We start from the raw sequence: 27,259 nt of genomic DNA on the forward strand, positions 1-27,259 counted from the left end.
AGCAACTGATATATTTAGGTAACCCAGTTTATTTAATTGCTTTTTAATGATTCTCAATTTGCAAGGTTGAGTTCCATTTTTGCCAGAGTCTTGGACCATGGTGGGTCAAAATCTTTTATACTTTTTGATAATGTATCATCCAATAATGCAAAATTCTCTTGATTTGAGTAACCAGCAGGAAAAAAAATTGTTTGAAGTATATTTTTCTTTTCTATATTTCCAAAAATGAATGTGAGGAATTTCTATGCTCTGTCATTCATTTCACTCCAGGCTGAGGGTGATGACAAAATGAACACATATTTGTATTTTTTAATTTTATTTCACGTAGCATTTTCCTAAAATTTGTATTTTTGTCATTAATCTAGAAATTGTAGTTCATTGTAGTAATATTGAGAAGACACAGAATCTGATAAACATGTGTTTGCATTAGGTCATAGTTATAGATTGGAGCTCTTTAGCATGTAATTTTGAGGAATCAGCAAACTGGGTTTGATTCTGAATTTCGCAGTTAATTGACTGAAATCTTTGAAACCTTTTTTAATCTGATACCAGTAAGTCCTCTATGAAGGGATGTTACTATCTGCAGGTAGACAAAAATGTTGGAGAAACACAGCGGGTGAGACAGCATCTATGGAGCTAAGGAAAAAGGCAACGTTTCGGGTCGAAACCCTTCTTCAGTCTGATATCGGGGTGGTGAGGGATAGATTTACCAACTGCTGAATCTGTGTTGCAGACAAATGCAGATTTTATATGTCAGGACAGATGAATCCTGGATGATTTGTGATGCAGTTTTAATCTTATATATTACTAAAAGTCTGATCTTTTGGATCGCTGTGCTGAGATTTCCGAGAGAATGCCGCCACCTACGGCCGTCATATTTGGCTACCTCGCTCAGATCCCCACCTCCACCTGCCTGGACTGGAGGATTATTTCCCATTGATGATAAATCAGTTTTAAAAAATGTTGCCATTCTCTCTGCTGCCCCTGTTGGTGGGAAGGGGAGGGACTATAAAACCCGGAAGTGATGTGCCTCACTCAGTCTCTGCAAGATGTAGGAAGCGAGAGGTTCATGTCTCTCTGAGCTCTGAATAACACTGAACACATGTCTACTCAACTGTGAGTGCCCTTAATGTGGTTTGACAATGAAAATATGGTTGGTTTGAAATAAAACTGCACTGCAGATGATTGTTTTGGGGGGGAGTTTGGGGTTGAAGTAAAAAGGCAGTGCAGATGGATATTTGGGGAGGGGGGTGTTGGAAGTAAAAAGGCAGTGCAAATGGATGTTTGGGGGGGTTTTGGGTTGAAGTAAAAAGGCAGTGCAAATGGTTGTTTGGCTAAACTTGACAACTTCCTGTTTGCACTAAATTGATTTTAGATGAACCTGAATTTGGTGGTCTTGCACCCTGCTTGAAGTGGTAGGAAAATGGATTTGAATTTGGTGACCTTGCACTCTGCTTGAAATGGAATTTCAAGGAATAGCCGTGAGTCAACTTCCAGCCCTCCAGCCGTGAGTGAGCTGCCAGGACATCGGGCTTGAGGGACTGAGCTGCCACCCCAAGAATCCAGTTGGCCCACAATGCCCATACTAGCCCTCTGGAGACCAGTAGTCCCTGCAGCCAACAACACACATATCAGCACTCCAGAAAGCCTCCCCCCCCCCCACTGGCCACCAATATTGGAATTGGTGGAGAGGTGGAATATTGCGTTGGGGGACCAGCCCTCCCGTGTGAACATGGGACCCAACGGGTTCCACTTAGTCTAGTATATTAATGGTTAGAACAAATAATATGTCTTCTCATTGTGGAATCAATGATAAAGGATTATGGTACTTTCAGAGAAAAGTCAGAACAGATATCTTTATGTAAATAACTTTGGGCTAGAATGTACTGCTGACATAATTTCGGGGGCCGACTCTGGTGTCCACGCCGCTGAGGACGTCACGCAGCCCCGACGTCGGACTTACAACACCCCAGTGAGCGGTCCTGAACATCGGGCCGCCCGTAGCGGCAACTGCGGAGGGCACGGGGAGGCCCTGACCACGGGGAACAATGGAGGAAGAGACTGACTTTGGTGCCTTCCCACACAGAGGGAAACTTTGATCCTGCTGTGTGGGGATGTTTTATGTCAAACCCTATAGTGTGTTGTGTCCCTTATTTTTATGGTATGGCTGTATGGGAATTTCATTTCACTGTGCCATCTGGCACATGTGATGAATAAATCTATCTTGTATCTTGTATTTTATAGAGAAATGGCCACTATCATGTGTGCCTTCAGGGTCGTCCTTGTGCACTGCAGTGCATAGAGTAGGGATTATGTTAGAAAACTGATATGCATGCATCTAACCTCGTGTTCTGCTTCTGGAAGATTCTGAGCTGTGAGTCTTGCTGGAGATATTGCTGTTTACAGGGCCTCACCTTTACATACAGAGCAATCCCACTAATCACATTAGTTTTCAGCTGTTTCGAAATGTCTAACCATCAATACAAAGGCTTGCAATTCTACCACACCTCGTGCCACCATTTTATTTTGTGAAATCAAGGGCCATGACAGACGTGCACCCAGAAGTAGTTAAGATGCCCCGATTGGATAGGGATGGGAAAATGAAAGAGCAAGCAGGGTTGGTCTGTATCATTCTAAATCCAACACAATTTCTTGGCTAACCTCTTTTTTTTCACTCTTCATAGACATGTCCCTCTGCAAATCGCGCCTGCCTGTATCCAAACGGGTGGCAAGTCCTGCTCGGTCATCAGGATTGAGCCTCTATATACACACTCGTCCCTGTTGCAATATTTGAACTTTAAAGTTCTCATGATTTTTTTCAAAGCTTTGAATAGTTTTGCTGCATCTTACCTTTGTAATACTAACCCTTGAGATCTGTGCTTTTCAAATCAATTTACACAAACTCTTTATTTTTAATCTCTCCATATTTGTTTTGTGTTGTGAATTCATTCTTAAACTTTCTTGGCTTTTTCTCACTTTTTTTGACATTTAAGATTTGCACCTCTTTCACCAGGTGTTTGCTCCATTGTCCTAATTTCTTCAGTGCTTTGTTTCAAATTTTGTTTGATAATTTTCTTGCGTTGCCTCCGGTTGTTTTTTGCAGATTAAAAGCATTCATTACATCAGTGTAACATGTTGGACGCATAGCATGCTTTGCTATGGGGCGACAGTTGATATCGGGGAAAGTGGATAAATACTTGAAACCAAAGCTTCAGCAAGGAAAAAAGCAGTGGGATTTTAGTTTGACATGTTCTAACATTGATCTGCACCTGCTATTGTACAGGTGCAATGGTTCAAAGAACGTACTATTTTTACTATGCAAGGTGGACCATCAAGGAGTGTTTCTGCATAAGAAAATTCTTTGTGTGCACATGTGTGTTTTCTATGTATATGCCCAGAAATTGCGATCATAATGAGATTTGTTGAAGGTCAATGGTATATTTGTCCAAAATCGTTGTTTGATAAGCAACTGTCTGTAAAATAGCCGAGCGCATGCAAGATTAGAAGAATAGGAAGAGGGGTGATCCTGTAGAGATATATAAGATCATTAGAGGAATGGGTTGGATAGATGCCGTCTTTTACCCAGAGTAGGGGAATCAACTAGACATGGGTTTAAGGTGAGAGGAGAAAGATATAAAGGAATTAATTAGAAGATCCGATGATCGGTGATGTTGCCTAACTTAACGTTGCAACCAATTATGGTATTCAAACCGTGCCACATTCTCCGTGTGTCTAAATGATTATACTGGGACTCAAGTTTGTCCCGATGTTGTCTATTGGCATTCTTAATAGCTTTGCAAATATCCTTGCGTGCTATCTTGTACCTCTCGGGATCTTTTGACTTGTATGCAGCAGATCTGGGTGAATGCTCCATGACTCTATACCTTCTGTATGTGACCTGGCACAATTTTCAGTTGCACATTAAATCTTCCTTTAGATGCTTACATTAGTTTAATTTATTTGCTTGTGTTTATCTCTGAGCAGAAAATCGAATGCCTAATGATTTGGTATTAGGTTATCATAGACTTTATTACTGTAACCCATCGGAATGGGTGGATGGAAGTTTTATTTTTATTTGTTCTTGCTTGATTTTTTTGCTTGTGAGATTAACTACAAATATTCTGATTCATTTGATTTGGATATCTACTTTGCAAGATTTGCAGAGCTCTGAAGGAAAATTTAGCTGATTTGAGCATTGAGAAAAAAGATAACTTGTTGGTCGTTGTAGCAATATAATTCTTACCCATGAGATATCTGAATGTCAATTTTGATGCAAGTTGTTATTTCAATTTGATTATTATTAATAATTGAACTAGGTTTTAACGGTCACGTTTTATTCTTTGACAGTCTGGATTCAGAAATCCAAATGGTTTTGTATACTTTTGCTTTACTAACCCAGTTATTTACCCTTTAAGAACTATAAAACTTAGGAATAGTTTGTTTTTACAGTTTATTTTAGTCATCATCATCGTTGAAAACATCAATGGGCACGGTGCCTTACAATGCTGTGTATGACAGTGATTGCAACTTCTACTGAAGTGTGGATGGCCGTTGGCTCGCTAGGAGCTCATCCGCCCTTTGACCGGTCTTGTTTTTGGTCCTGCTGGAGGTCCACAGCCCCCTCCTCGCCTGGCAAACTAGGTGAGGGAGACTGTTTAGTCGCCAACTATCCGACCATGGAGCAGGTAGAACGGGATTGCATGGTACCCGTGGCGGGGCGGGGGGACTTACCCCCCCGACCTGACCTTAACTTTAGTGGGATGGGGAAAAATATGCTTTCACTAAAAAAAAAAAAAAAGGATTCTATCCATTTCCCTCATCCCCAGCATCATCAATCATGTTTCTGTAGTGGTCTCCCTGGAAGCTAGTAGAACAACCATCGTGGACCAAAATAGAATTGGAACAAATATGTTAATACTGTATAGGTTTGAAGTATTGGTCTTGCACTGGCTTTGGACTTTTCTGCTTAAACAGCAAAATCACAATTCACTATTGTGCTGTAGATAAAGAAGATAATCTCCCCAATAAAGAAGCTGTTAGTTGGTCCTTATTGGAAAGATAAGGTGAGGAAGATTACCTATTTATTCAGAGCTTTCCCCCTTGTTCACTTACAAGCATCACAATAGCAGGTTTTTTTCATGTTTACATACAATTTCAATTCCTATGCTGTTTTAAGCATTCTAGATCAAATAATCTTCCTTGCAAGATACTGTATTGTCACTATTATGTTAGAGCGGCTGTGTGGTAAATGCTGAGGCTTGTAACTTTTGGCTACCTCTGGTGTATAATATTTAGAAATTCCTTTTTTTTTTTTTTTTTTTTTAAACACTCGAGCTTGGGCATTTACTTGTTCTGCCAATAATAGGTGACTTTTAAAATAGATAACACTGGTAGTTGACCTGGATTTAGACAGCAATTATCATATGATATTACTTTGAGTTTAAATAGTGACTCTGATTTATTAATTCAACTGATCTATATTGATTCCAGAATCCCTGGATGAGTTGACTGACCTGGTGGTAAAATTGTTTGCTGAGGTGGAGAACAAATGTGTACCTGTCCATGAATACACTGACCATCCTTTCCAGGAAGAGCACCTGAAGGTAGCCACATTACTGTGGTGTTCTATTTTGATATTGTATTTTGAAATTTTGTATATCGATAATATTTATTTTGCATTGGTGGTTACATTGCCTGGACTTGGAAATAAAGAATCCATCATAAATCATAATTCAACACTTGTTTTGAGGAATGAAAATGGCAGATATATTTCCTCTGTATGATCTCTGTAGTGGACTTAAATTGATTTTCTGAAGCTTGTTGATTGGATAGATTGAAGAAATGCAATTGAGGTACAGAAGTTTATTGACTCCAAATAGCTTTTTATTTCAAACCAATATTCAAACACAAGGTTCTGGGATGATAAACAGGCAATAGGATGAGACTTAGATTATTTCTGGAAAAGCTATGATGTATGTGGGCAAGTTATGTTGCAAACATCTATTGTGACTCTTATTGAATCGAGATTTATGATATAGCACGTTATTCCAGGATGTCATAAAATAAGCCAAAATTATATTAAATGAGATGGAGTGAAAGTCTGATATGTAGAAGTAATGGAGATGGACCATTCAGCATCTCCATTCAGTAATATAATGGCTTTTACCTTAATGCTGCTTTGGTGCACTAGCCTTGTACAGTGATTCTTATTGATCATTGGAGATCTTTCCCCCTGTTTTTCAGTGAAACAATTGAATGTGCCTAACGTGCTACGCTGGCAGAACTGGAAATAAATATATATCCTCCAGTTTTCCTTTGCCCTTAATATAACCATTCACAATTATGTTCACTAGAATATTTTGTCGAATTGATTTTGTACTCAGCAAAGGTTATCACCCATATAATTTCCTATTATTTAAACCATCATTTGAAAAATTGATTTGACATTGTTAAATAACATTGTTGGGCTAACATTGATTATTGGAATAAGTTTTGAAGAGGAATAAGAGAGAAACACTGTAAGTATGGCTATATTATTAGAGATTGTATTCTAGCACTAGCCTGCAGGGGCTAAAATGGACCGTGGGCCCAAAGAGACTTGTTAAGAACTGAAAAATGGTCAATGACTAGTCTCAAGAAGTGATCATTGAAAAGCTGGGGTTTTTTAAATGCTGAGGGTTAAGAAGGTGTTGATGTTTAGAGAAATCTAGTTGGTTGTGTATGTGACCCACTGAAAGCTAATGTGCAGGCACAGCAATCAGTTAAGGGCCTGTCCCACTTGGGCGTCATTTACGCAATATCATTTACGCGTCACAACACACGACTCATGCCGCGCGCATGGTTCGTGGTGACATAGGCAGTGACGTGCGGTGCCCCAGGATTTTGGTATGTACAAAATCTTCATGCGCCATCTGTGTGACGCGCAAATGACGCCCAAGTGGAACAATCCCTTTAGAAAGTCATATGCTGGGATTTTGTTGCAAGTTGATTTGAATTTGGGTTTGTCTGAGGAGGAAAGGTTGAACAAACTTGAGTTTTGACGAATGAGAGGTGATCACATTGAAATATACAGATTTGTTATGGGACTTTTCAGGGTCGATCCAGATATGTCTGAGGTGTCTAGAACCAGGGTAATTTAATTTATTTTAATTTATAATGGAAAATACATATGTGAAGAAGAAATTATATTTGTTTTGATTGATCATTGTAACAAAACAAGTTCATTGTTTTCCAGCTACTCTATAAAGTGGTGCCAATCAAGGATATACGAAATCTTTATGTCACTTTTCCAATACCAGATCTACAGAAATATTACAAGTCAAATCCAGGTCATTACCTCGGACATTTGATTGGTCATGAAGGACCAGGGAGCCTTCTCTCAGAACTCAAGTGCAAAGGTGATGGATGGGAAATTATTTCTCATCTTATTTTCCTTATTTTAGTGTTATCTTTGCTAATAATGTCCTTTGAGTCTCACCGGCTTCTTTGATTATACAATCAATATCTTGTGAGAGAGATAACATAATGTCCAATACTCATTTCTCCCCTTATCTTTTCCGATCTTTCCCGTTGGCAAGAAGTCATATGGCCTCAACGTGGCATTCTTTGACTATTGAGAATGCTTATCTACTTGGGTAATGAAGGAAACTGCAAAATGTCCAGCTAAGCTTTATTGTGATGAAGTTTCTGATATTAAAAAAAATGTTTTGATCGAGACCCTTTTTTTCTGTGTTCACTTTCCACTTTCAGTTCCCAAAACCCAACGGGCACACGGCAATTCTTGGTACTGACTACTATTTCTTGCCTGGCCATTTGAAGTGTATGGATGTCTTTCACTTTCTCCTTTAAAGCTTTGGTGGGAATAGAGTCCAGCTGCGTGACTAGTGTATACAAACCCTATTTCGCTGTAAAATAACATGTTGGTTTCTTTGAATATGTTCTCTTGTGTAATATTTTAATATATTTGTGCAGTAGCATTGCTGTGAATCTTAACTTGTTACTTGAGAGTAGTGTATCAGTATTCTGTGCTGTAATATTATCTTGAACAATGAAGCATAGAGTGTGATAGTGCATTACTCTATTACATAACCTTGTTAACAGTTTCCAAATGTTGAAGCTTAAAATACAAAATTTTCCACTTCAAATATCCAGCATTTTATTATTGTGATTCAATAAACAATAATCACTTTTTAAAAAAAAAGTATTTTAGAAATTATTAGAACATCAACATGCATCACCAAATACTTTCTGTATTTGCTATTAGGTTGGGTAAATACTCTTGTTGGTGGACAAAAAGAAGGAGCTAAAGGTTTTATGTTTTTCATCATTAATGTGGATCTTACTGAAGAAGGGCTTGGTAAGTATAGTATAATATTTTGCAAGCACATAGATTTTATGCTCTATTAATTTGTGTTAGGTTGGACTAAATCTTTTACACTTGATGAATACATGTTTTAGCAAAAAGGTATGCCAGATTGTTTTTAAATTTGCAGGGAAACAAAATGTTTCAAAGCAAGAATACCTATTGAAGTGCCTATGATATAATTGCTGGCAAAGGTGAAATAAAAACAAAATACTGGAAATGCCCAAAGTCGATGGAAAGAGTTAATGTTTCAGATGAAAGACCCTTCATCTATTCTAATGAAGGATCTTCAACCAAAACACTCACTCTATTTCATTTCAAAGATACTGGTGGACCTGCAGAGTGTTTCTGCATTTTCATTTTAGTTTCATATTTCCAGTACCCAGTTTTTTTGTTTTTTTTTAATCGTACATAACTGAAGCCCAAAATGGACTTTGGAATTTCCGACTTATTGTTGATCTATTAGCTTGCAATGTAAGCAGTTAGTATTTATAGGGCTTACAGGGTTAGGACATTTTTAGTCAGCAAATAGCTGATTTAATGAAAATATAAGCATGATTTATTTGAAGCATCAAAATTCTAAGCTGGAAGTTCACTACCTAATGAAATAATAAAATTAATGTCTACTAGGAAATAACAGTGAAGTTTTTGGTTTCTTAATTAATCTGTTGCAAATGATGTTAACTTTCTTTTCTCATTTGTAACGCAGTACATGTTGAAGATATAATTCTCCACATGTTCCAATATATTGCCAAACTTCGTACAGAGGGGCCACAGGAATGGGTTTTCCAGGAATGTAAGGTATGACTTTGATCCCAAATCCTTCTGGAAATTGGATTACAAATTGATTTGTAAATTTCTATAATTTTTTAGAATATACATATGAATTAGAAATATTGTCCTGCATTTTTTGTATTGTTGTTATTTCACTTTGTTTAGAAGATTTTTTTTAACAAGTTTAACACATTCCAGCCGTGTTCAGCGACCTCTGTACTGATTTATGGATATGCTTTTATAGTATTGCAGGCTTATCTGTTACTCCAACTTTTAAGGTTGGTTAAGAACAGATCATTAACCAGGTGTGATCTGGATTTGTGAAATATTTATTCAAGAAATAGGGATTTAAAACAAAATAGATAGAGCACTTAATGGTTATGTGAAGATGGAAATAAAATGCACATTATTAAATGGTAAAGCAAAGTGTTCACCAGAAAGTTAGCAAGATGTGGGTATGTTTGTCAAATGAGATTACATAATAAGGAATTGTGTACAGTAAAAATGAAGTGGAATTAAGCCAAATTTAGAAAGTTGGGCCTGCAATACTATAAAAGCATATCCATAAATCAGTACAGAGGCCGCTGAACACGGCTGGAATGTGTTAAACTTGTTAAAAAAAATCTTGTCTGCATTGATTTGATGTGTTTTCCTTCATCTCCCATCTCTTCTGAAGGTTTTGTCTTTTGCAGGAATGTGGTTCTAAAGTTGTAGATTGCTCTGTTCATTCACTTCCATGAGTTTAGCCTGTGAGTATTGATTGAGTATACAAGGCCCACCATAATGTTTGGGACAAAGACCCATCGTTTATTTATTTGCCCCTGTACTCAACAATTAGAGATTTGTAATAGAAAAAATCACATGTGGTTAAAGTGCATATTGTCAGATTTTAATAAAGGCCATTTTTATACATTTTGGTTCCACCATGTAGAAATTACAGCAGTGTTTATACCTAGTCTCCTCATTTCAGGGCACCATAATATTTGGGCCACAGCAATGTCATGTAAATGAAAGTAATCATGTTTAGTATTTTGTTGCATATCCTTTGCAAGCAATGATTGCTTGAAGTCTGCGATTTATGGACATCACCAGTTGCTGGGTGTCTTCTCTGGTGATGCTCTACCAGGCCTGTAATGCAGCCATCTTTAGCTTATGCTTGTTTTGGGGGCTAGTCCCCTTCAGTTTTCTCTTCAGCATATAAAAGGCATACTCAATTGGTTCAGATCGGGTGATTGACTTGGCCACTCAAGAATTGCCCATTTTTTAGCTTTGAAAAACTCCTTTGTTGCTTTAGCAGTATGTTTGGGATCATTGTCTTGCTGTAGAGCGAACCATTGGCCAATGAGTTTTGAGGCATTTGTTTGAACTTGAGCAGATAGGATGTGTCTATAAACTTCAGAATTCATGATGTTGCTACCATATAAGCAGTTGTATCATCAATGAAGATAAGTGAGCCAGTTCCTTCAGCAGCCATACATGCCCAGGCCATTCAAGATTCAAGGGAGTTTATTGTCATGTGTCCCAGATAGGACAATGAAATTCTTACTTTGCTTCAGCACAACGGAATATAGTGGGCGTGAATACAGAACAGATCAGTGTGTCAATATACCATTATATAAATATATACACACATGAATAAATAAGCAGATAAAGTGCAAATAAACAGATAATGGTCTATTCACATTCAAACAAATGTCATTAAAACCCCCACCACCATGTTTCACAGATGAAGTGGTGTGCTTTGGATTTTGGGCAGTTCCTTCTTTCCTCTATACTTTGATCTTGCCATCACTCTGATATGTTAATCTTTGTCTCAACTGTCCACGACCTTTTTCCAGAACTGTGGTTGCTCTTTTAAATACTTCTTGGCAAACTGTAACCTGGCCATCCTATTTTTGCAGCTAACCAGTGGTTTGCATCTTGCAGTGTAGCCTCTGTATTCTGTTCATGAGGTCTTCTGTGGGCCGTGGTCATTGACAAATCCACTCCTGAAGAGTGTTTCTGATCTGTCGGACAGGTGTTTGGGGAGGGGGGGGGGTTCTTTATTATAGAGAGAATTCTTCTGTCGTCAGCTGTGGAAATCTTCCTTGGCCTGCCAGTCCCTTTGCGATTAGCACCAGCTCTCTTTCTTCTTAATGATGTTCCAAACAGTTGATTTTGGTAAGCCTAAGGTTTGGCTGATGTCTAACAGTTTTATGTTTGTTTCATAAATTCAGTTTCATAATGGTTTATTTGACTTTCATTTGCACAACTTTGGTCCTCATGTTGATAAACAGCAATAAAAGTTTCGAAAGATGATGGAAAGACTGGATGAAATACTAGGTGCTGAGAGCTCTCTTATACCTGCATTAAGGAGGCAATTAAACACACCTGAGCAATTACAAAACCCTGTGAAACCATGTGTCCCAAACATTATGGTGCCCTGAAATGAGGGGACTATGTATAAACATGGCTGTAATTTCTACATGGTGAAACCAAAATGTATAAAAATGGCCTTTAATAAAATCTGGCAATGTGCACCTTAACCACATGTGATTTATTCTATTAGAAATCAAAAATTGTGGAGCACAGAGGCAAATAAATAAATGATGGGTCTTTGTCCCAAACATTACGGAGGGCACTGTACATTGAGGCTTTACATTCAGTCTAATACCAGTTTATTTATTTCTGGGTGGGATGGTTTAGTGGCAGAAATGAAGCAAATCATGGGATATTTTGTTTCACCTCTCAATCCTGATGCGAACCACAGCTCATTACGTTATCTACCTGAGATCGAAATGGCTTGGCATAGACTTGGGTTGTTTATGTTTTAAAGGTCAATTAGACATGTTATTCAACTTGAAATTCTCAAATCCAGATGATTTGAAGTGGTATTTTCAATTGCTCAGTGCAGTATTTTCATTCGAATGTTACAAAAATGTAAGAGTCAAGAATCCTTAATTCTTTCCAAGCAGTTGACTAATAGGAATGCACTAAAAGCTTATTTTTCTTTATGGAACTATTAAATTCCTTTTATTCTTTTCAATTTAGGATTTGAATGCTATGGCATTTAGATTCAAAGATAAAGAACGACCACGAGGATACACCTCAAAACTTGCAGGATTATTGCATGTACGTTTGTCTACTCTATTTTAACAGTATTCCCTTTATTGTTAAGTCTTTCCTTTATGTACATATTACTTGTGTTTTATCTTGTGTAAATGTGATAGGCAATAGCATTCTAAAAGATTGGCAGGGTGGGAAAATATTAAGCAATTTGTGAAGTGTATCTCTCTTGTCACTTACTTTCAATTGTATTTATTCCTTGTACTGTAGTTGAAAATCTAATGTCAAGTGAATACAGGTGTCTCCAGTGCCATCCCTGCCAGATTTAGATAGTTTTTGTTCTCAAGTATTTTATTATGAAAGGGCCAAGTATTTTACTTTGAAGCTGCAGATAATCCTTGGCATAACGAACCATTGGGGAGGAATTATGTCGGTTATTGCCAATTGTTCGCTTTCACATTGTAAGGGGGGGGGAAATATGTACAGTTTTGGAAAAACAGCCAACAAACATTCACTAAACAAGATGCACAATAAATAGTAAGATTAAAGGAGAACTTACCAGTTTGAAGTTTGATCTGTATTTTATGAGGAGTTACGATGAGGGATTACGTGAAGAAGCCCGCCAGGCGCATGCGTGTCATTCTTCAAAGCTGCGGTGTGGAATCACAGATAACTAATGACTAAACATAGTAAGATTAGAGAAGAGGTACCAGTTAAGTATATGATCTGGGTGGGAGCGGAGGGCACGTAATCCCTCATCGTAACTCCTCATAAAATACAGATCAAACTTCAAACTGGTAAGTTCTCGTTTAATCTTACTATTTTACTTCGGAGTCACGTGAGTGACTACGTGAAGATTTTAAAGCTCTGTGATTTCATGCCGTGGAACGAGTCCATGCATCACGTCTGCCTTGACTGTTGGGAGGATTGTGTTAACATAATTTGGACATGAATTCGACATTGAAATCATAAAATTTTTAGCACAAGTTTATAACCCCTTTATATGGGTTTAAATTAATTTACAGAACTTAAAGTGTTTCTGCAAATGTTCCAGGTTTCATTACTGGTTTATTACAAATAATTGGAATGTTTTTCCCCTCCAGACCATCCTGCTGCCTTGAGGATTTGGTCCATTGGTACATCCAACTGTATCGCTGCCGATGTAGCTGCAGCCCTGGTGGAAAGAGATTTTAAAAATTTTAGTATCCACCCCAGCCTGTGTTTAGCAACTGTTTCAGCCATCTTGAGATGGTCTGGACCGTCACTCTTGGTGTGGTTGCTAGTGGCTGATAAAAAATGTGCCTTTTCATTGCCTCTTAGGATATTCGTTTTCTCCATGTGTAACGACAGATGTTTTATTATACACAGACGGTCATCTGTTGGGTATGACCTAATTGTATATAGAGGCCTGCTGATCCCTTTTTCTGTTCTGCTTACTATCTCATAAATATGAAACGTAATATTTTCCGTTGAGAAAGTCATGTTGTCCAGTCTTGTTTTGCAGTGACTATCCTTTGTGCCGTGACCAATACCATTAGCATGACCGTTTTAATGTCAGTCTGTGTAAGGACAGAACTGTAGCTGGAGACCAATTCCTGAGCATCTTCAGGATTATACTCACATCCCATATATGGGAGTATCTGGTACTCCTCATAGGCTTTGTACCAGTGGGTCAGTCCCAACAGTGTAATGGTCTGTCCCCTGCCATAGGTAAGTCGATAGGGCACTTCTGGCGCAGTTGATGGCACTGTAACTGAGCCCCTCATCGTAGTGGAGGCCTGCCAGATATTCCAGAACAGATGGGATGTTCATGTCTCTGATTCCATGTTTGAATCCACTGGGAACCATGGTTGTGTAGGCCAATCTGGTACTACCAATTCCAGATGCAGAGTCTGTTGTAATTCCTTAATACCCGACTGATGAGGCAGGAAAGGAGGGAATGCGTAAATAAACAATTTCCCCTCCCCTCCAATGCAGCGAAAAATGCATCTGTCGCCGCTGCCCCAGGGTCTGGTTCCTGTGTAACATAACTTGATAACTGGGACCTGGTGTCTGCCACTGAATTTAGTCTTCCTGGTAGATAAGTGGTTGATATCCAAATATCTTTCTGGAGACACCATTGCCAATTTGAATGGCCAGATTGTCACATGATGTCGATTTGTTTCCACCCTGTGGTTAATGTATGCTACCACGGTGGTATTGGTATTGGTGGCTCCGCACCAATTGTACTGGCATCAGTTTGTAGTACCATGGAAAAGGTTACTGACAATGCTTGGATAGGAACAAGGCCAGAGTTATCTATCCACCATTTTAGTTCCATTTTAGCCTGATTGGTAGTTTCACAGATCTGTCAAAGTGACCTGCATAATTTAGAGTGCTTGTTTTTTGCTCTCTGTATGTTTTGGTAATGTAGAGGTCCAAATTGTGTGGCTGGAAAGGCAGCCATCATTATGCCAATTACTTTGGCTACCAATCTGATGGATGGTTTGCTGATGTCAGTGAGGTTTTTATAAGCCTCTATTAAATCTGTAGCCTTTCCCTTAGGCAGAGTCACCGACATGTGAACTGAGTCAATGGTGAAACCCCAGGTAGTCCATAGTAGTGGGAGACGTTAGTTTAGATTTAACTGGATGAAATTAATCCCAGTTCCCCAAATAACTTTTTTGTGGCTGTTACAGTTTGTTTTGCCAATTCCAAAGTTTTTGCACATAATGAGTATGTCATCTAAATATACCATGACCATGTGTATACGTTTCCGTAGAAACGCTTGGGCTGGTTTCAAAATTTTTGTGAACAGCCTGGGCTGATAATAACCCATTTGGCAGTGCTTTATACTGCTAGAGTTGTCCCATCCAGTTGAATTTAATTAACATCTGTGGTCACCTCGTATAGGCACTGAATAGTAAGCATCTTTTAAAATGATGCTGGCCATTGAAATAACCTTTGGGAATTAATTGTTAAGCAGTAACAAAGGTATCTATTTTGTTAGATCTATGATGATGCGATGACCATCATCTTTTTGTTTATATATTGGACACGAATTTTAATGGTTCGTGTTGAGTTTTCTCAATTACACCTTTTATGTAAAGCCGCTTCAGTTCAGCTTGCGCTTTTGATTTCCTTTATCAGAAAGCACGAACATTCGGTTCAGTATATGTTGAACTGGAGGGCTGTACTTGTGTATAAACTCTGTTGTATATCCGTGGATACTGCTTAAGATGTAGATATCGGTTGTTATCATGCTCCATGCATTCAGAAGAGAGTGTTATCTCCACCCAATCTCCGTGCCCACTGTTTGTAGGGAACCAGACCCACCTACCTCCATAGTTACCAGTGGCAGGTTTGCCTTTTTGTAGGTTCTTCGCTGTTTTAGCGCTGGGGTCTGGATTTACGGTTTGGTTGGCGTTGGAGGTCCCGCATCTTCCGAGAAGGCCGGTCTGGGCCATGGCCTAAAAGACTCATGTTTTTGAGTACCGGTCCTTCGAGCTTTCACCAGTTTTGCTGGTGGGTGCGTGGGGGTGCTAGGTTCCAGTAGGTTCTCTTGTTCCTGCACCCCCTTGCACACTTTCTTCTGCGGACCCCTCTTCCAGGTCAGCCCAGAACTGACCCGCAGTGCTTCCTTCTGATGAGGTAGAAGCACTGTGCAGCCCTCAAAGAGGTACTGCTGTGGGTTATCATAGGGCCCACAGTGACCCGACTCCATGTCCCGGAGTCTGTTGGAGCAAAGCTCCATACACCGCTTCTTCCCGCTCCAGCGCTCTCGGGCGCTGGCCGCCGGCGGTGATTCAAAGTCGGACTCCTCTGAGTCCACGACCTTGTTTGTTTTGTGTCTAGTCTTTCCGCCCGGCCGCGTGGATCTGGCCGGTGCGGAGGCGACATCGGGCACAGCTGATCCCACTACGGGTGATCCAAGTGCCGCTGGCTGCTGCTGGCTGCCCGCTGCTCCACGGTCCTCCTTCTCCAGCTTTGTCCTTACTGTTCTTCCGTGGAGTGGATATGGCCGGTGTGGAGGACATCTGTGCACAGCTGATTCCATCTAGCCACCAGCTTTGTCGCAGCCCGTTTTTTCTGCACCTGCAATCAGCATAGAAATGCAAAAAAAAGACCGCAGCTCTTACCTGCAGGTCCATTGCTACGGGTGAGCGTCATTCTAACCTGTCTGCTGCCGTTAATGACTGTCAAAGTCAACGGCCCCATTTGAATGGTCTCCCGACTGGCCGTGGTGTTCTGGCCCGCGCGGGACCAAAAGTCGGCACTGCTCTCCTTATAACGGGAGATAAACGTGCCTTTGGCTGCTGCTGCCGGCTGCCTGCGACTCCGCTGTCTCCCCCAGCCAGCTTCACTAGCAGCACTGTGAACACTCCTTTGTCCAGCTTCCCCTCCTGTACAGACCTAGCGCGGGGAAACATTAGTTTTGCTCCCTCTCCCGCCCGGCCCGGTGCGGTAACGAGTCGGGAGCGAAAGTCGGGCACAGCTGTTCCCATTACGGGAGCCGATTCCGGCCGCAGCTGTTGTCCCCTGTTGCGCTTACTCCACCTGGTTTAGCCACAGCAGGAGCGCAATCTCCTTTTGTCCCCTAATATTAAAAAGGGGACAGAGCACAAATACAACCCACTGTCTTTGTGGGTTGTTGGCTCCGATTTCCTCCACCCGTTTGGGGTGAAGTTTGGCACTCGCTCCCGTTATGGGAGATAGTGGTGCCGACGTCCGTTGCTGGCTGCCTGCTGCTGTTCAGCGGCAGCTCGGGAGCCTTCCTGCAATCAAGAAAAAGGTAAGGAAATCTCTTACCTGTTGTTGCTGGTTTTCAACCTGCTATTCGGGAGGAACGTCCTTTCTCCCGCTGTGATTTCCGCAGCCCACAGACCCCTGTAGCGTCGGTCCTTGGGGCTGTTGTCCGAGTTTGTCGGACTGACGGCTCCGGAGGCTCCCTTGTCGGCGTTCTCTACCGGAGCTGAATTCGCACGGACTCCCGCTAAGGGAGACTGTCGTGCCACCGGCCGTTGCTGGCTGCCTGCTGCTTGCAGGCTCCTCCCCCGCCAGCTTTCACAGCCTTCTGTAGAAAAAAGGTAAGTATAGAACGATGTTCCCTTACCTTACTGTTGCAGGTTCGAAACCCTGCCGTTCGGGAGGAACGTCCTTCCTCCTGACAATGACGAGTTGCAATGCGTGTAGCGCAATGACACGCATGCGCCTGGCGGGCTTCTTCACGTAGTCACTCGCGTGACTCCGAAGTAAAACAGGAAAGTATTTTACTTTGGAAGTACAGCTAATCCTTGTTATAACAAACCATAGGGGGGGAATGGTGTCTGTTATATCCGATTGTCGGCCATAACATAGTATGGGGGGAAAATATGTAGTTTTGGAAAAATATCCAATACACTAAGATTGTAAGTGCATTTAAAAAAAGTTAACGTACTGTAATTTCATTTACCTTTTAGTTATTGTTATTGTCTGATATATCTGAAATCTGTTATAAAGAGGTCTGTTATAACGAGGGTAGACTGTACTTTACTTTCAGGGTAATAATTCAGCACTGCTTGCTGTAGATTTGCCTTGAATTGCAAAACAGTTAATTTCACTCAATCTAAACTTTTGTGGTCATAATCTCAAAACCTAATGAGTTTGTATACTGTAAACTAGGGAAGTCTATGATCTAATCCTCACATAATTTTGTCTAGATGGATGTTTGTTGTGGCCAGATAACCTATTTTAGGAATTAAGTAGAATTTTTAGGGACTTAATAGGGCTGATGCTGGAAATGCATTCCCCTAACTGGAGTTACTGAAACTTGGGTTTTATTATCCAAACAAGGGATAGTCCATTGAGCACCTAGATGAGAAAAATCATCACTCACAGAGGGTAATGAAATTTTGGAATTTTGAACCAAAGAGGACAGAGGAGATTGATAGATTTTTAGTCACTAATGAAATGAAATCAAGATATTGCCTTTGTGCAGCTTGTTGAAAAGAGAAGCAGGCCTGCTGGGATGGACAGGAGGCAGATGTCCTATAACTTGCTTTTGGTCCTTGTGTTCTGATGCTACCATAGCCACTCCCAAGTTCAGACAGATTGAAAGAAGACAGAATAAAACAGAAATGAAGAGAACTTTTGTTTTCTCATTCAAATTATTTTAATGTGCTCACAAGAGAAAACTGAGTGGTAAACATGAATGTTAAACTGCATACTCTTCAGGTATTGTATGTAGCTTCATATAGTACGCCAACAAATTTATATTAAGGCTGATGCACAGTTATTCAAATGCTACTCGTCATGATGTTATATAATCCTTTTCAACACATTTTTAATAAGTGTATAAGCAACATAGAATGATCTGCACACATTAAATTGGATGGTAATCTGAAGTTCAAGGTTCAGTGTATAATTTCGTCCTGTATGAAGTGTAGCTCATTGGCTATCGGGTGGCGCCGCGCGCAACAGCTTCGCCAGCAGTTTGTCAGTCATTTCGACTTTTTTGTTTTTTGTATGTCTAATGTATGTGTTAATGTCTCTTAGTATGTTTTTGTGGGGGGGGGGGGGGGGGAGAAAAACGTTTCCAGTCACGTACCTCGGTGGAGATACGACTTTTCTCCAAGTCGTATTTTCGCCTCCCCCGCGGCCTAACAACTTGGATTGGTGCGGCCTTTCCCGGAGATGGCTCAGAGCTTCAGCAGCAATCGTGGCGTGGACTTTAACATCGCAGAGCCAGAAAAAAGGCTTTGACCGCCGGCCTGCTGATTTTAACATCGTGAAGCCGCGGTCTGCGGAGCTTCTAGCAGCAGGCATGGTGCGGACTTTACCAGGGATCCCTTGCCGGGGATTGCTGGAGAAGAGCTTCAACAGCAGGCCTGGCTGACTGAACTTTATTGCCTTCTATCACAGTGATCACTATGATGGATGTTTATGTTAAGTTCTATCGTTCTTTTAATTGTGTTGTGTTCTTTTAATTGTATGGCTGCATGGTAACTCAATTATCACTGTACTTTAAGTGGTGCATGTGACAATAAATCTGAATCTGGCTTGGAGCATACTGATGTTTTGCATTTGAACATTTACATTATTCATTACTAATACTGAAGTTTTTTTCTCTATTCTTTCCTAGTACTATCCTATTGATGAAGTTTTAGCAGCTGAATATCTACTGGAGGAGTTTAGGGCTGATCTAATAGAGATGGTGCTGCAAAAGTTGACACCAGCAACTGTGCGGTAGGTTATTTTTATACTGTTAGTGCCAGGCTATTAACTTTTACTCTGCAGAAAGTTGAAATCAATTTTGTTGGTCTGGGTTTTGCTGTTCGTATCAAATAAATGCTGCAAGCTATTTATTATACTTGTGATTGCTCAAAAATATTTAATAGTCTTTTGTATTGCAAGTTCTTGGGAGCTATTCAGAAAGCATTGTACAGATCCCAGGTAGCTAACAATATGTATACTCAGACCATACTTAGAGTACCGTACAACTGCAAGAGTCTAAGCCTCCTGTGTGATCGAGGCACCTCCTAATACCTGAAAGGATTTCTAGCCTCCACAAGGCAGTTGTATGATATAGTCTACTTCAGTGTATGCTATCCACAAAACACACAGAAATTATTCACCTAGACTACTCCAGCACCTCCTAAATCTATGATCTCCACCACCAATTTTGTCATGGACAGCAGCTGCGTGGGAACATCACCAGTTGCAGAGGTTGTGCATGCCATTTTGCCATGGAAATGTATGACTGATCCATCAATGTCACTGGATCCAAATCCTGGCACTCCCTACCGAACAGCACTGTGGAAGTACATTTACCAGAATGTTTGCAGCCATTCAAGATGGTGGCGAACCAGGAACTTCAAGGATAATCAGAGCTGGGCAATAATTGATAGGCTTGCCAGCTATGTCCAAATTCTGAAAAATGAATACATTTAAAAAATTTCTGGTCATCATTATATAAAAAGGATAGGGAGCGACAGCAGAAGATGTAGAGAAAATTTACATGGGTGATAACAAAAAGACAGACAACAGGAAATAGTTCATACTTTGCTCTTGATAAAAGGAGACCAAATTGATCCTTAAAATTATAAGATTTTGCTCTTGGATGCAGTAAAAATATTTCCAAGAATATATGAAAGAGTTCCCAAATATCCAAAATAGAATTCAGTGGAAACTTTACACAAAAGATAGTGATAATATGGAACTTGAACCCAGAAGTGGACAAAATTTTCACTATTGTTCTAGGTGTTCTAATTATAGGCTCAGTTAAAGGGATGCTGTTGATGTACATAATGGAGAAGGGAATAAAGAGTTAAACATATTTTCAATGAGGGAAATTTGTAAGGAGATTTGAGCAGAACGTATGGACTGTTTGCACCAAATTGACTTCGCTATGAAATCCTCCATAGATGTTGAATATTTTTAAAATGATTATGTATTGGAATATATTTGAGTACATCATATAAGCTGTTGATGGATTTGTAAAAAGCAAAGGGATAATATTTTTTTCAAAAACAGTACAAAAATAAAGTTGTGTGTTTTGACCTTCATAGAATTGTTACAGGCACAGTGGTTGTGTGACCCCCTCGAGTTCATCCTGAATCCTAGTCGGTAATCTCTGACTCCCATTTCTCTGCTGTTTTCCCCCAGGCCTACAAATTATTCTGTCTCAAGTACCTCTCCAAATCCTTATTGAAGGCATTTTAATTGTATTACCATCGACTCTCCCACCTGTGGAAACATCCTCTCCACATCCACTCTATCCAAGACTTTCACTATTCTGTAAGTTTCAATGAGGTCCCCCTACCCCTTCTAAACTCCAGCGAGTACAGGCCCATAACATCAAACGAGTGAATTGCAGTTTGTAAGTTATTCTGCGTTCGAACAAAAATTGGCTTGGTCGTAGTGGCAGGGAACTGTGGTGGAGGTTGCTTCTCTGATTGGAATTCTCTGATCAGAGCTGGTAATCTTAATGTTAAGGATGTATATCAATGACTAGGATGTGAATATAGGAGATATATGGCGAGTATGTTTGCAGCTGACTTGAAAATATGTTGTGGATAGCAAGGAGGTTGTGTTGGTGTACCAAACATCATTGATCAGTTAGAAAGTTGGGGTGAACATTTGCAGATGGAATTTAACCCAACATGTGAGACATAATGTATTTTGTAAAGTTAAATAAGGACAGGGCATACACAGTAAATTGCAGGCCCAAATAAAGTGTTGAAAAATGAGACTGGGTAAAAGTCCATAGATCTGAAAGTGGGAAACGGACAAATAGGGTGATGGAGGTGGCATGTGGGATGCTTTCCTTCCATCAGCTGTGGTATAGAATATAAGAGCAGGAATCTCATGTTATAACTTTAACACATTGGTTCGGCCTCACCTGGGATATGTGCAATTTAGGTTGCTACTTTATACAAATCATGTGATCATGCTGTTGGGGAAGTGGTGGAGTTTCACCAGAATATTGGCTGAATTATAGTATTTCAGTTATAAGGAGAGAGTGGAAAGGCCAGGTTATTTTTCCCGTGAAGGCTGAGGGGGTGACCTGATGGAGGCTAACAAAATTAGGTGGTGGTGGGGGGGGGGGGGGGATTCAATGGAGTAAATAGTAAGAATCTATTTCCCTCTACCACAACCCTCTGTTGCTTTATCAGGTTTAACTCGAATTAGTGCCTTACAAAGGGAATTGGTCAGGTATCTGAACCAGAACAATTTACAGGAACTGGGGGAAAGATTGAAGGCGTGGAACTCAAAGTGATATCTAAAACAGGAGGGCATAATATAAAATGAAAAGTAAAATGTATGGAGGGGATATGAGGCAACTTAATGCACACAAAGTGGTTGAATTTGGAACACTGCCCGAGAAGGAAAGCACATCACAACATTTAAGAAGCTTCAAGGTGAGTCTTGAATCACCAGGGCATAGGCGGTTGTGGACCAAATGTGGTTAATGTATTAGTTTAGACAGGTACTATGATTGACATGGACATGCTGGGCTATAGTATCTGTTTATGTGCTGAATGACTCTGACTCCATTAAATAAAATCAATACATTCCCCTTCAACCTATGGCCTGGGACATCAACCATCCATTAATGGGAACATCTTCCCTCTATTTATCCTATCAAATCAGGCATGATTGTGTACAGCTCGACCAAATTTCCTTTCAAACATTCTTTGCTCTGACGGCCATACTTCTCCAATTTAATCTAATGACGGAAAATCCTCATTCTTGGAACTGTGCTAATAATTCTTTACTGCACTTCTCAAAGGGGCTTCACTTCCTTCTCGTGTCCGAAGAGCAGAATAGGCTCAGTACTTTGGATTTGGCCTAACCTGTGTACCTTACTTATTTTTTCAGTACTTAATATGACTCCAAATTTGTTAGCAAATTTTAATTATGAGAACATCTTCAAATTGCGGGATGAGAAGAAAATTAATTGAACTTTTTGTGGTACAGCGTGTTGGCCGCCTTGATAACATTAGTCTTCAAGGTTTTTAGTAGTAACTAGAATAGGGGGGACCCGTTGGGTCCCGTCACCTCAACGCATGGTGGCGGGGGGGGGGCCTGCGGCGTCACAAGCACACTAACCACCACCCACTCACACGGGGGAAGGGGGAGGGGAGAGGGGGAGGTGGAGAGAGAGTATGGGGAAAGAGGGGAGGGGGGTAGTGGGGAGAGGGGGAGGGGAAGGGAGGGAGGTAGTGGGGATGGGAGGGAGGGGGGAGAGCACATCGGAGAGAAGGGGAGGGGGGAGAGAGTACAGCGGGGTGGAGGGGGGTAGTGGGGCGGGGGGAGGGAGAGGAAAGGATGGAGGGGGGTTAAGGGGAGAGGGAGGGGAAAAGAGAGAGGGGAGGGAGGGGGGAAGAGAGGTGGAGGAGGGGGGGTAGTGGGGAGGGGGAGGGAGAGGAGAAAGAGTTGCTCATTCTTTCTGCGTCTTTTAAAGAACCGGAGGTGGGAGGGTGGTGACGTCACTCCTGGAAAACAATGCCCAAGCAGGCAGCACATTGAAAATTCTGCGCAGCTTGCCGCGAGGAGCAAAGGCATTGTGACGTCATCAAGCTCGCTTCAGCACATTAGATTTTAAAAAGATTGGTGAACAATTTTAGTAAAAAACTAAGGAAATAATTCATCAAATTTTCAGATGAGGCTATTTTCGACATCATGAGGTAAATCTCTACCGGAATATGTAAAAATGTCACCATTAGTGCTTCGGGTTTTGGAGGTGTGATTCAAAAGTGAACAAACAAAGATCAGATCAGAGTGGTATAAGTATACTAGACTAAGTGCAGACCCATTGGGTCTGTTCCCCCAATGCCCGGTTGCGAGGAGGGGGGGGCCTTAGGCGGTGGAGGGGAGCCGGGCGAGTGAGTGGGCTGCGAAAAGCGGAGAGTGAGGAAACTGGCCTGACTCTCTAGAAACCCGCAGCTGGAGTGAGCAGGGAAGGGGAGGGGAGGGGCATGGCTTCACAAGCTGCGCCGGCCGCGAGGAGAGAGAAAGTTCTTCAGCGCCTGTGACCTTGGGATCTGCAGAACTTTCTCGTTCTTTCTGAGCCTTTTGAAGAACGGGGGGTGGGGGGGGTTGAGTGGTAATGTAACTCGTGGAAAACTGCGCATGCGCGTTGACAGCAACTGCATTAATCCAGAGCGGGTGGTGGGGGGGCAGGGCCACGAGCAAAGGCATTGTGAGGTCAGCAGCTGGGCAACCGTTATATTTTTTTTAAATGGCAGTTTGGTGAAACATTTCAGTAAATAACTCGTGAAATAATTCACCAAATCTTCAGAGGAGTGGACTATTGAAATCAAAAGGTAAATTTCTACCAGAAGATGTAAAAATTTCACCATTATTGTAACGTCAGCAGCTGGGCAGCGGTCAGATTTTTTTTATTTTTAAAAAAGGTCAGATTGGTCAACAATTTAAATAAAAAGTCGGGGAAATAATTGACAAAAATTACAGAGGAGTGGATTTCTAAAATCACAAGGAAAATGTTCCCTACCCGTAGCCCCCACGGGAGACGTGGTCCTCCAACTCAAGCCATTCAGGACTCAGCAGTGCGGCTGTTTTTAAATGGCGTCTTTGAGGTGAGATGCGGGTGCCAGCAGCCGTTATGGTCGCTGGCCAGCAGGAGGCGACAAAATGAGTGAGTGGAGGGGAAGAAGGATTTTATTAAACACGTGTACATTAACACGACAAAATTTAATCAGGAGTGGATACTTGGAATGAAAAGTTAAATCTCTACCGAAATAGGAACAAAATCTGGCCGTTTGTGGGTCTGGCACCCACAAGTCAGGCACACACACGCACGCACGCACACACACGCTTTGGATGACTTTGGGAAACTAATCATTTAAACGACTTATGTTTTGAATGTAGCCTTTGCTATTGCCTCTGGAAAAGTCCTCTGGTTACTCTTAGGATAGAAACATAGAAATTAGGTGCAGGAGTAGGCCATTCGGCCCTTCGAGCCTGCACCACCATTCAATATGATCATGGCTGATCATCCAACTCAGTATCCCGTACCTGCCTTCTCTCCATACCCTCTGATCCCCTTAGCCACAAGGGCCACATCTAACTCCCTCTTAAATATAGCCAATGAACTGGCCTCGACTAGTGGCAGAGAGTTCCAGAGATTCACCACTCTCTGTGTGAACAAAGTTCTTCTCATCTCGGTTTTAATGGATTTCCCCCTTATCCTTAAGCTGTGACCCCTTGTCCTGGACTTCCCCAACATCGGGAGCAATCTTATGATGATAGTAGGCCGCACTAGTTGATATCGAATGTTGCCCTATTTAATTATGTGTACTGAAAATTACCCTTTTTTTCCCACAATTGCTAACTTCAAAAGTGAGCCTGATTAGTGCTCCTAAAATTTGATATCGATACCTCCCCTTTGGAGGAGTACCTTGGCACCTTCATTGACAGCTGATTTTTATTACTACCTGTGCTTAAATTGTGCTTTTGGTTACCAGAATAATCGGCCATGCATTTATACTGATTTTGGCTTAAGCGCATGCCAAAATCTTACAACTCCCACTGTCCCTGTTAATGAAAGGGGTTCCATAATTGATGGGGAAAAATGAGCTTGATGCTGTTTTCTTTGATCTTCATAAAACCTCAATCAATTGGTCCTCTAGGATTTTGCCATAAATGTCATGCCTTTTTTGATGATTTCACCAAGATAATGCCTTTTTCACAATCAAGTGCTTAAATCAGCCTTTTGCCATTTTGCTAAAATGTCGTCCTATTTTCTCCAGTTGTACCGTGATTACAATGACGTTTTCTATGTTAACACTAACATTAATGTTATTATTAACGTGTTAACAGTATAAATTACAAGAACATTTCCACCACCGGGGCGCCACCATCGGTCGTTCATTCGATTGTGCCGCTGCACGCTGGTTCAGTCTTCTTCAAAATCTATTTATTGCTTTTAATTTTGCAAACTTCCCACAAGCTATCACTTCCCTTGAGAAACGTGGTGAAACATTAGTGAATAACTTGCAGGTTTTCAACAAAGTAACTGACGATATTCGTAAAGTTCCTGACAATGTAGACATGCAAGGAAAAAGTGAGAGAGTGATTTTAGCTAACAAAGATCTTGAAGAACTAGGAAACATTGCTGAAGTTCTCCAAGGTAGTTGTAATGCACAAGATATTGACATGAATATAGTCTGTAGCTTGTTTCGGGTATGCAGCAGTGACCTCAGCTGAGGTAGGAAGAAGTTTTTCACAATTAAAGCATATTCTGTCTGACAGACGGCATAGTTTAACACCAGATAATTTGAAAAAAACTGCTAGTAATTATGTGCAACCAGGCAACTTTGGTAATTTAATGTAGTATACCTTTATATTATACTTTTTAACCATATTTTGGTGGTGGAAAACATGCCTTGCTATGCCTTTTTGTCAATAAATGCCTTATTTGTAATTTTATTATGCCTTTTTGCCTGGTTATTTCAGAGGTTTTTTTTAGTGCCTAAACATCCTGGCTCAAGTCACCTCTTTTGAACCTGTTTGTTTTGATCTTCACAGTTGCTCAACCAAATGCAGTGTACTTACATTTATTTGAAGTCTAAATCTATTATTAGCAGACTAGTTAAGAATTAGATGATATCTAGTGTTGGTAAAAGTCACATGTCCAGAGTGTAATGTTCAATGCTGAGCAATTTAATTGTTGATTTTCACTGTCAATGTGCCATTTGCTATGAAATCCATAAACCTGCTCATTATTTCCATGGGTTATTGAGTTAAAGCCAGCTTAGATTGTAGCTATATTTTTAATCTATATTTGTAAAAAATCATTATCCAGTTTCATGTTTATCCCAGTACCGTTGCCTAGATTTAGTGACCATGTGAGATGGCCTCTCTGCCATGGCCATATTGTCAAGCAGCGATGATACTTCGTGCAATGGGTCCTGAGGCCCAGCTCAATACCACCTTTTGACGGGACATTTTAATCGACAATTAAAGGCTTCTAATTTGACATAATCCATTTTTTATTTAATATTTAAATATATTTTAACATTATTAATTGTAATGCATTTTTCTTCTGTAAATACATCAAAAACATTAATATCAGTTTAACAAGTTAAGTATCTTAACAAACTAAATCTCTTATCATCACTTAACCTTTCCATCCACATTGGTTAGATGAGATATACTTGAGCTGCCATGACATTGACGATGGGCATATCATGGGAAAAACTAATGATTAGCTCTCTACCTCAGAGCCTTTGGTGAAGGAGAGGGAGTAAATCTTCATTTTTCAACCTGGTTAGATATATTCTCATTGCATTTTAGGTGTATGTAAGACCATAAGGTTTGCTAAAGCACACATCTCTTAGATGCTATTTCTCATTGAGGTCCGTACAAGTGGAATTGCTTTCTTAACTCCCCGTAAGAATAAGACTTTTCCCAGGACACCAGAGGGCATAACTACTATTTAAATATATTACAGATCCTAAAAAATCCACTTGTCATGTCCAATGCTGCATTTTGATATCAGTAATTTCCTATCCCTGACATGTATCCAGTTTGTACAGAGCAAAATAAAAGAATGGATCATAGCAATTTGACACAGGAATGGTTTAATTTAGTTTA

At 40.6% G+C, this 27,259-nt stretch overlaps 1 protein-coding gene across 6 annotated transcripts in view; it reads left to right on the plus strand.

Annotated features, from left to right (window-relative positions):
- Nucleotides 1–27,259, plus strand: part of ide (insulin degrading enzyme) — a 135,466-nt gene that overhangs the window by 35,253 nt on the left and 72,954 nt on the right. For all 6 annotated transcript variants that reach the window (XM_033033608.1, XM_033033607.1, XM_033033609.1 and 3 more), the window contains exons 6-11: nucleotides 5,491–5,603; nucleotides 7,235–7,397; nucleotides 8,264–8,356; nucleotides 9,072–9,163; nucleotides 12,167–12,247; nucleotides 19,281–19,384. In XM_033033608.1, the coding sequence (XP_032889499.1) occupies nucleotides 5,491–5,603; nucleotides 7,235–7,397; nucleotides 8,264–8,356; nucleotides 9,072–9,163; nucleotides 12,167–12,247; nucleotides 19,281–19,384 (646 nt within the window). The remainder of the gene's footprint in view (nucleotides 1–5,490; nucleotides 5,604–7,234; nucleotides 7,398–8,263; nucleotides 8,357–9,071; nucleotides 9,164–12,166; nucleotides 12,248–19,280; nucleotides 19,385–27,259) is intronic.

The sequence above is a fragment of the Amblyraja radiata genome, chromosome 15 (assembly GCF_010909765.2).
Source record: "Amblyraja radiata isolate CabotCenter1 chromosome 15, sAmbRad1.1.pri, whole genome shotgun sequence".
Classification (NCBI taxonomy): domain Eukaryota; kingdom Metazoa; phylum Chordata; class Chondrichthyes; order Rajiformes; family Rajidae; genus Amblyraja; species Amblyraja radiata.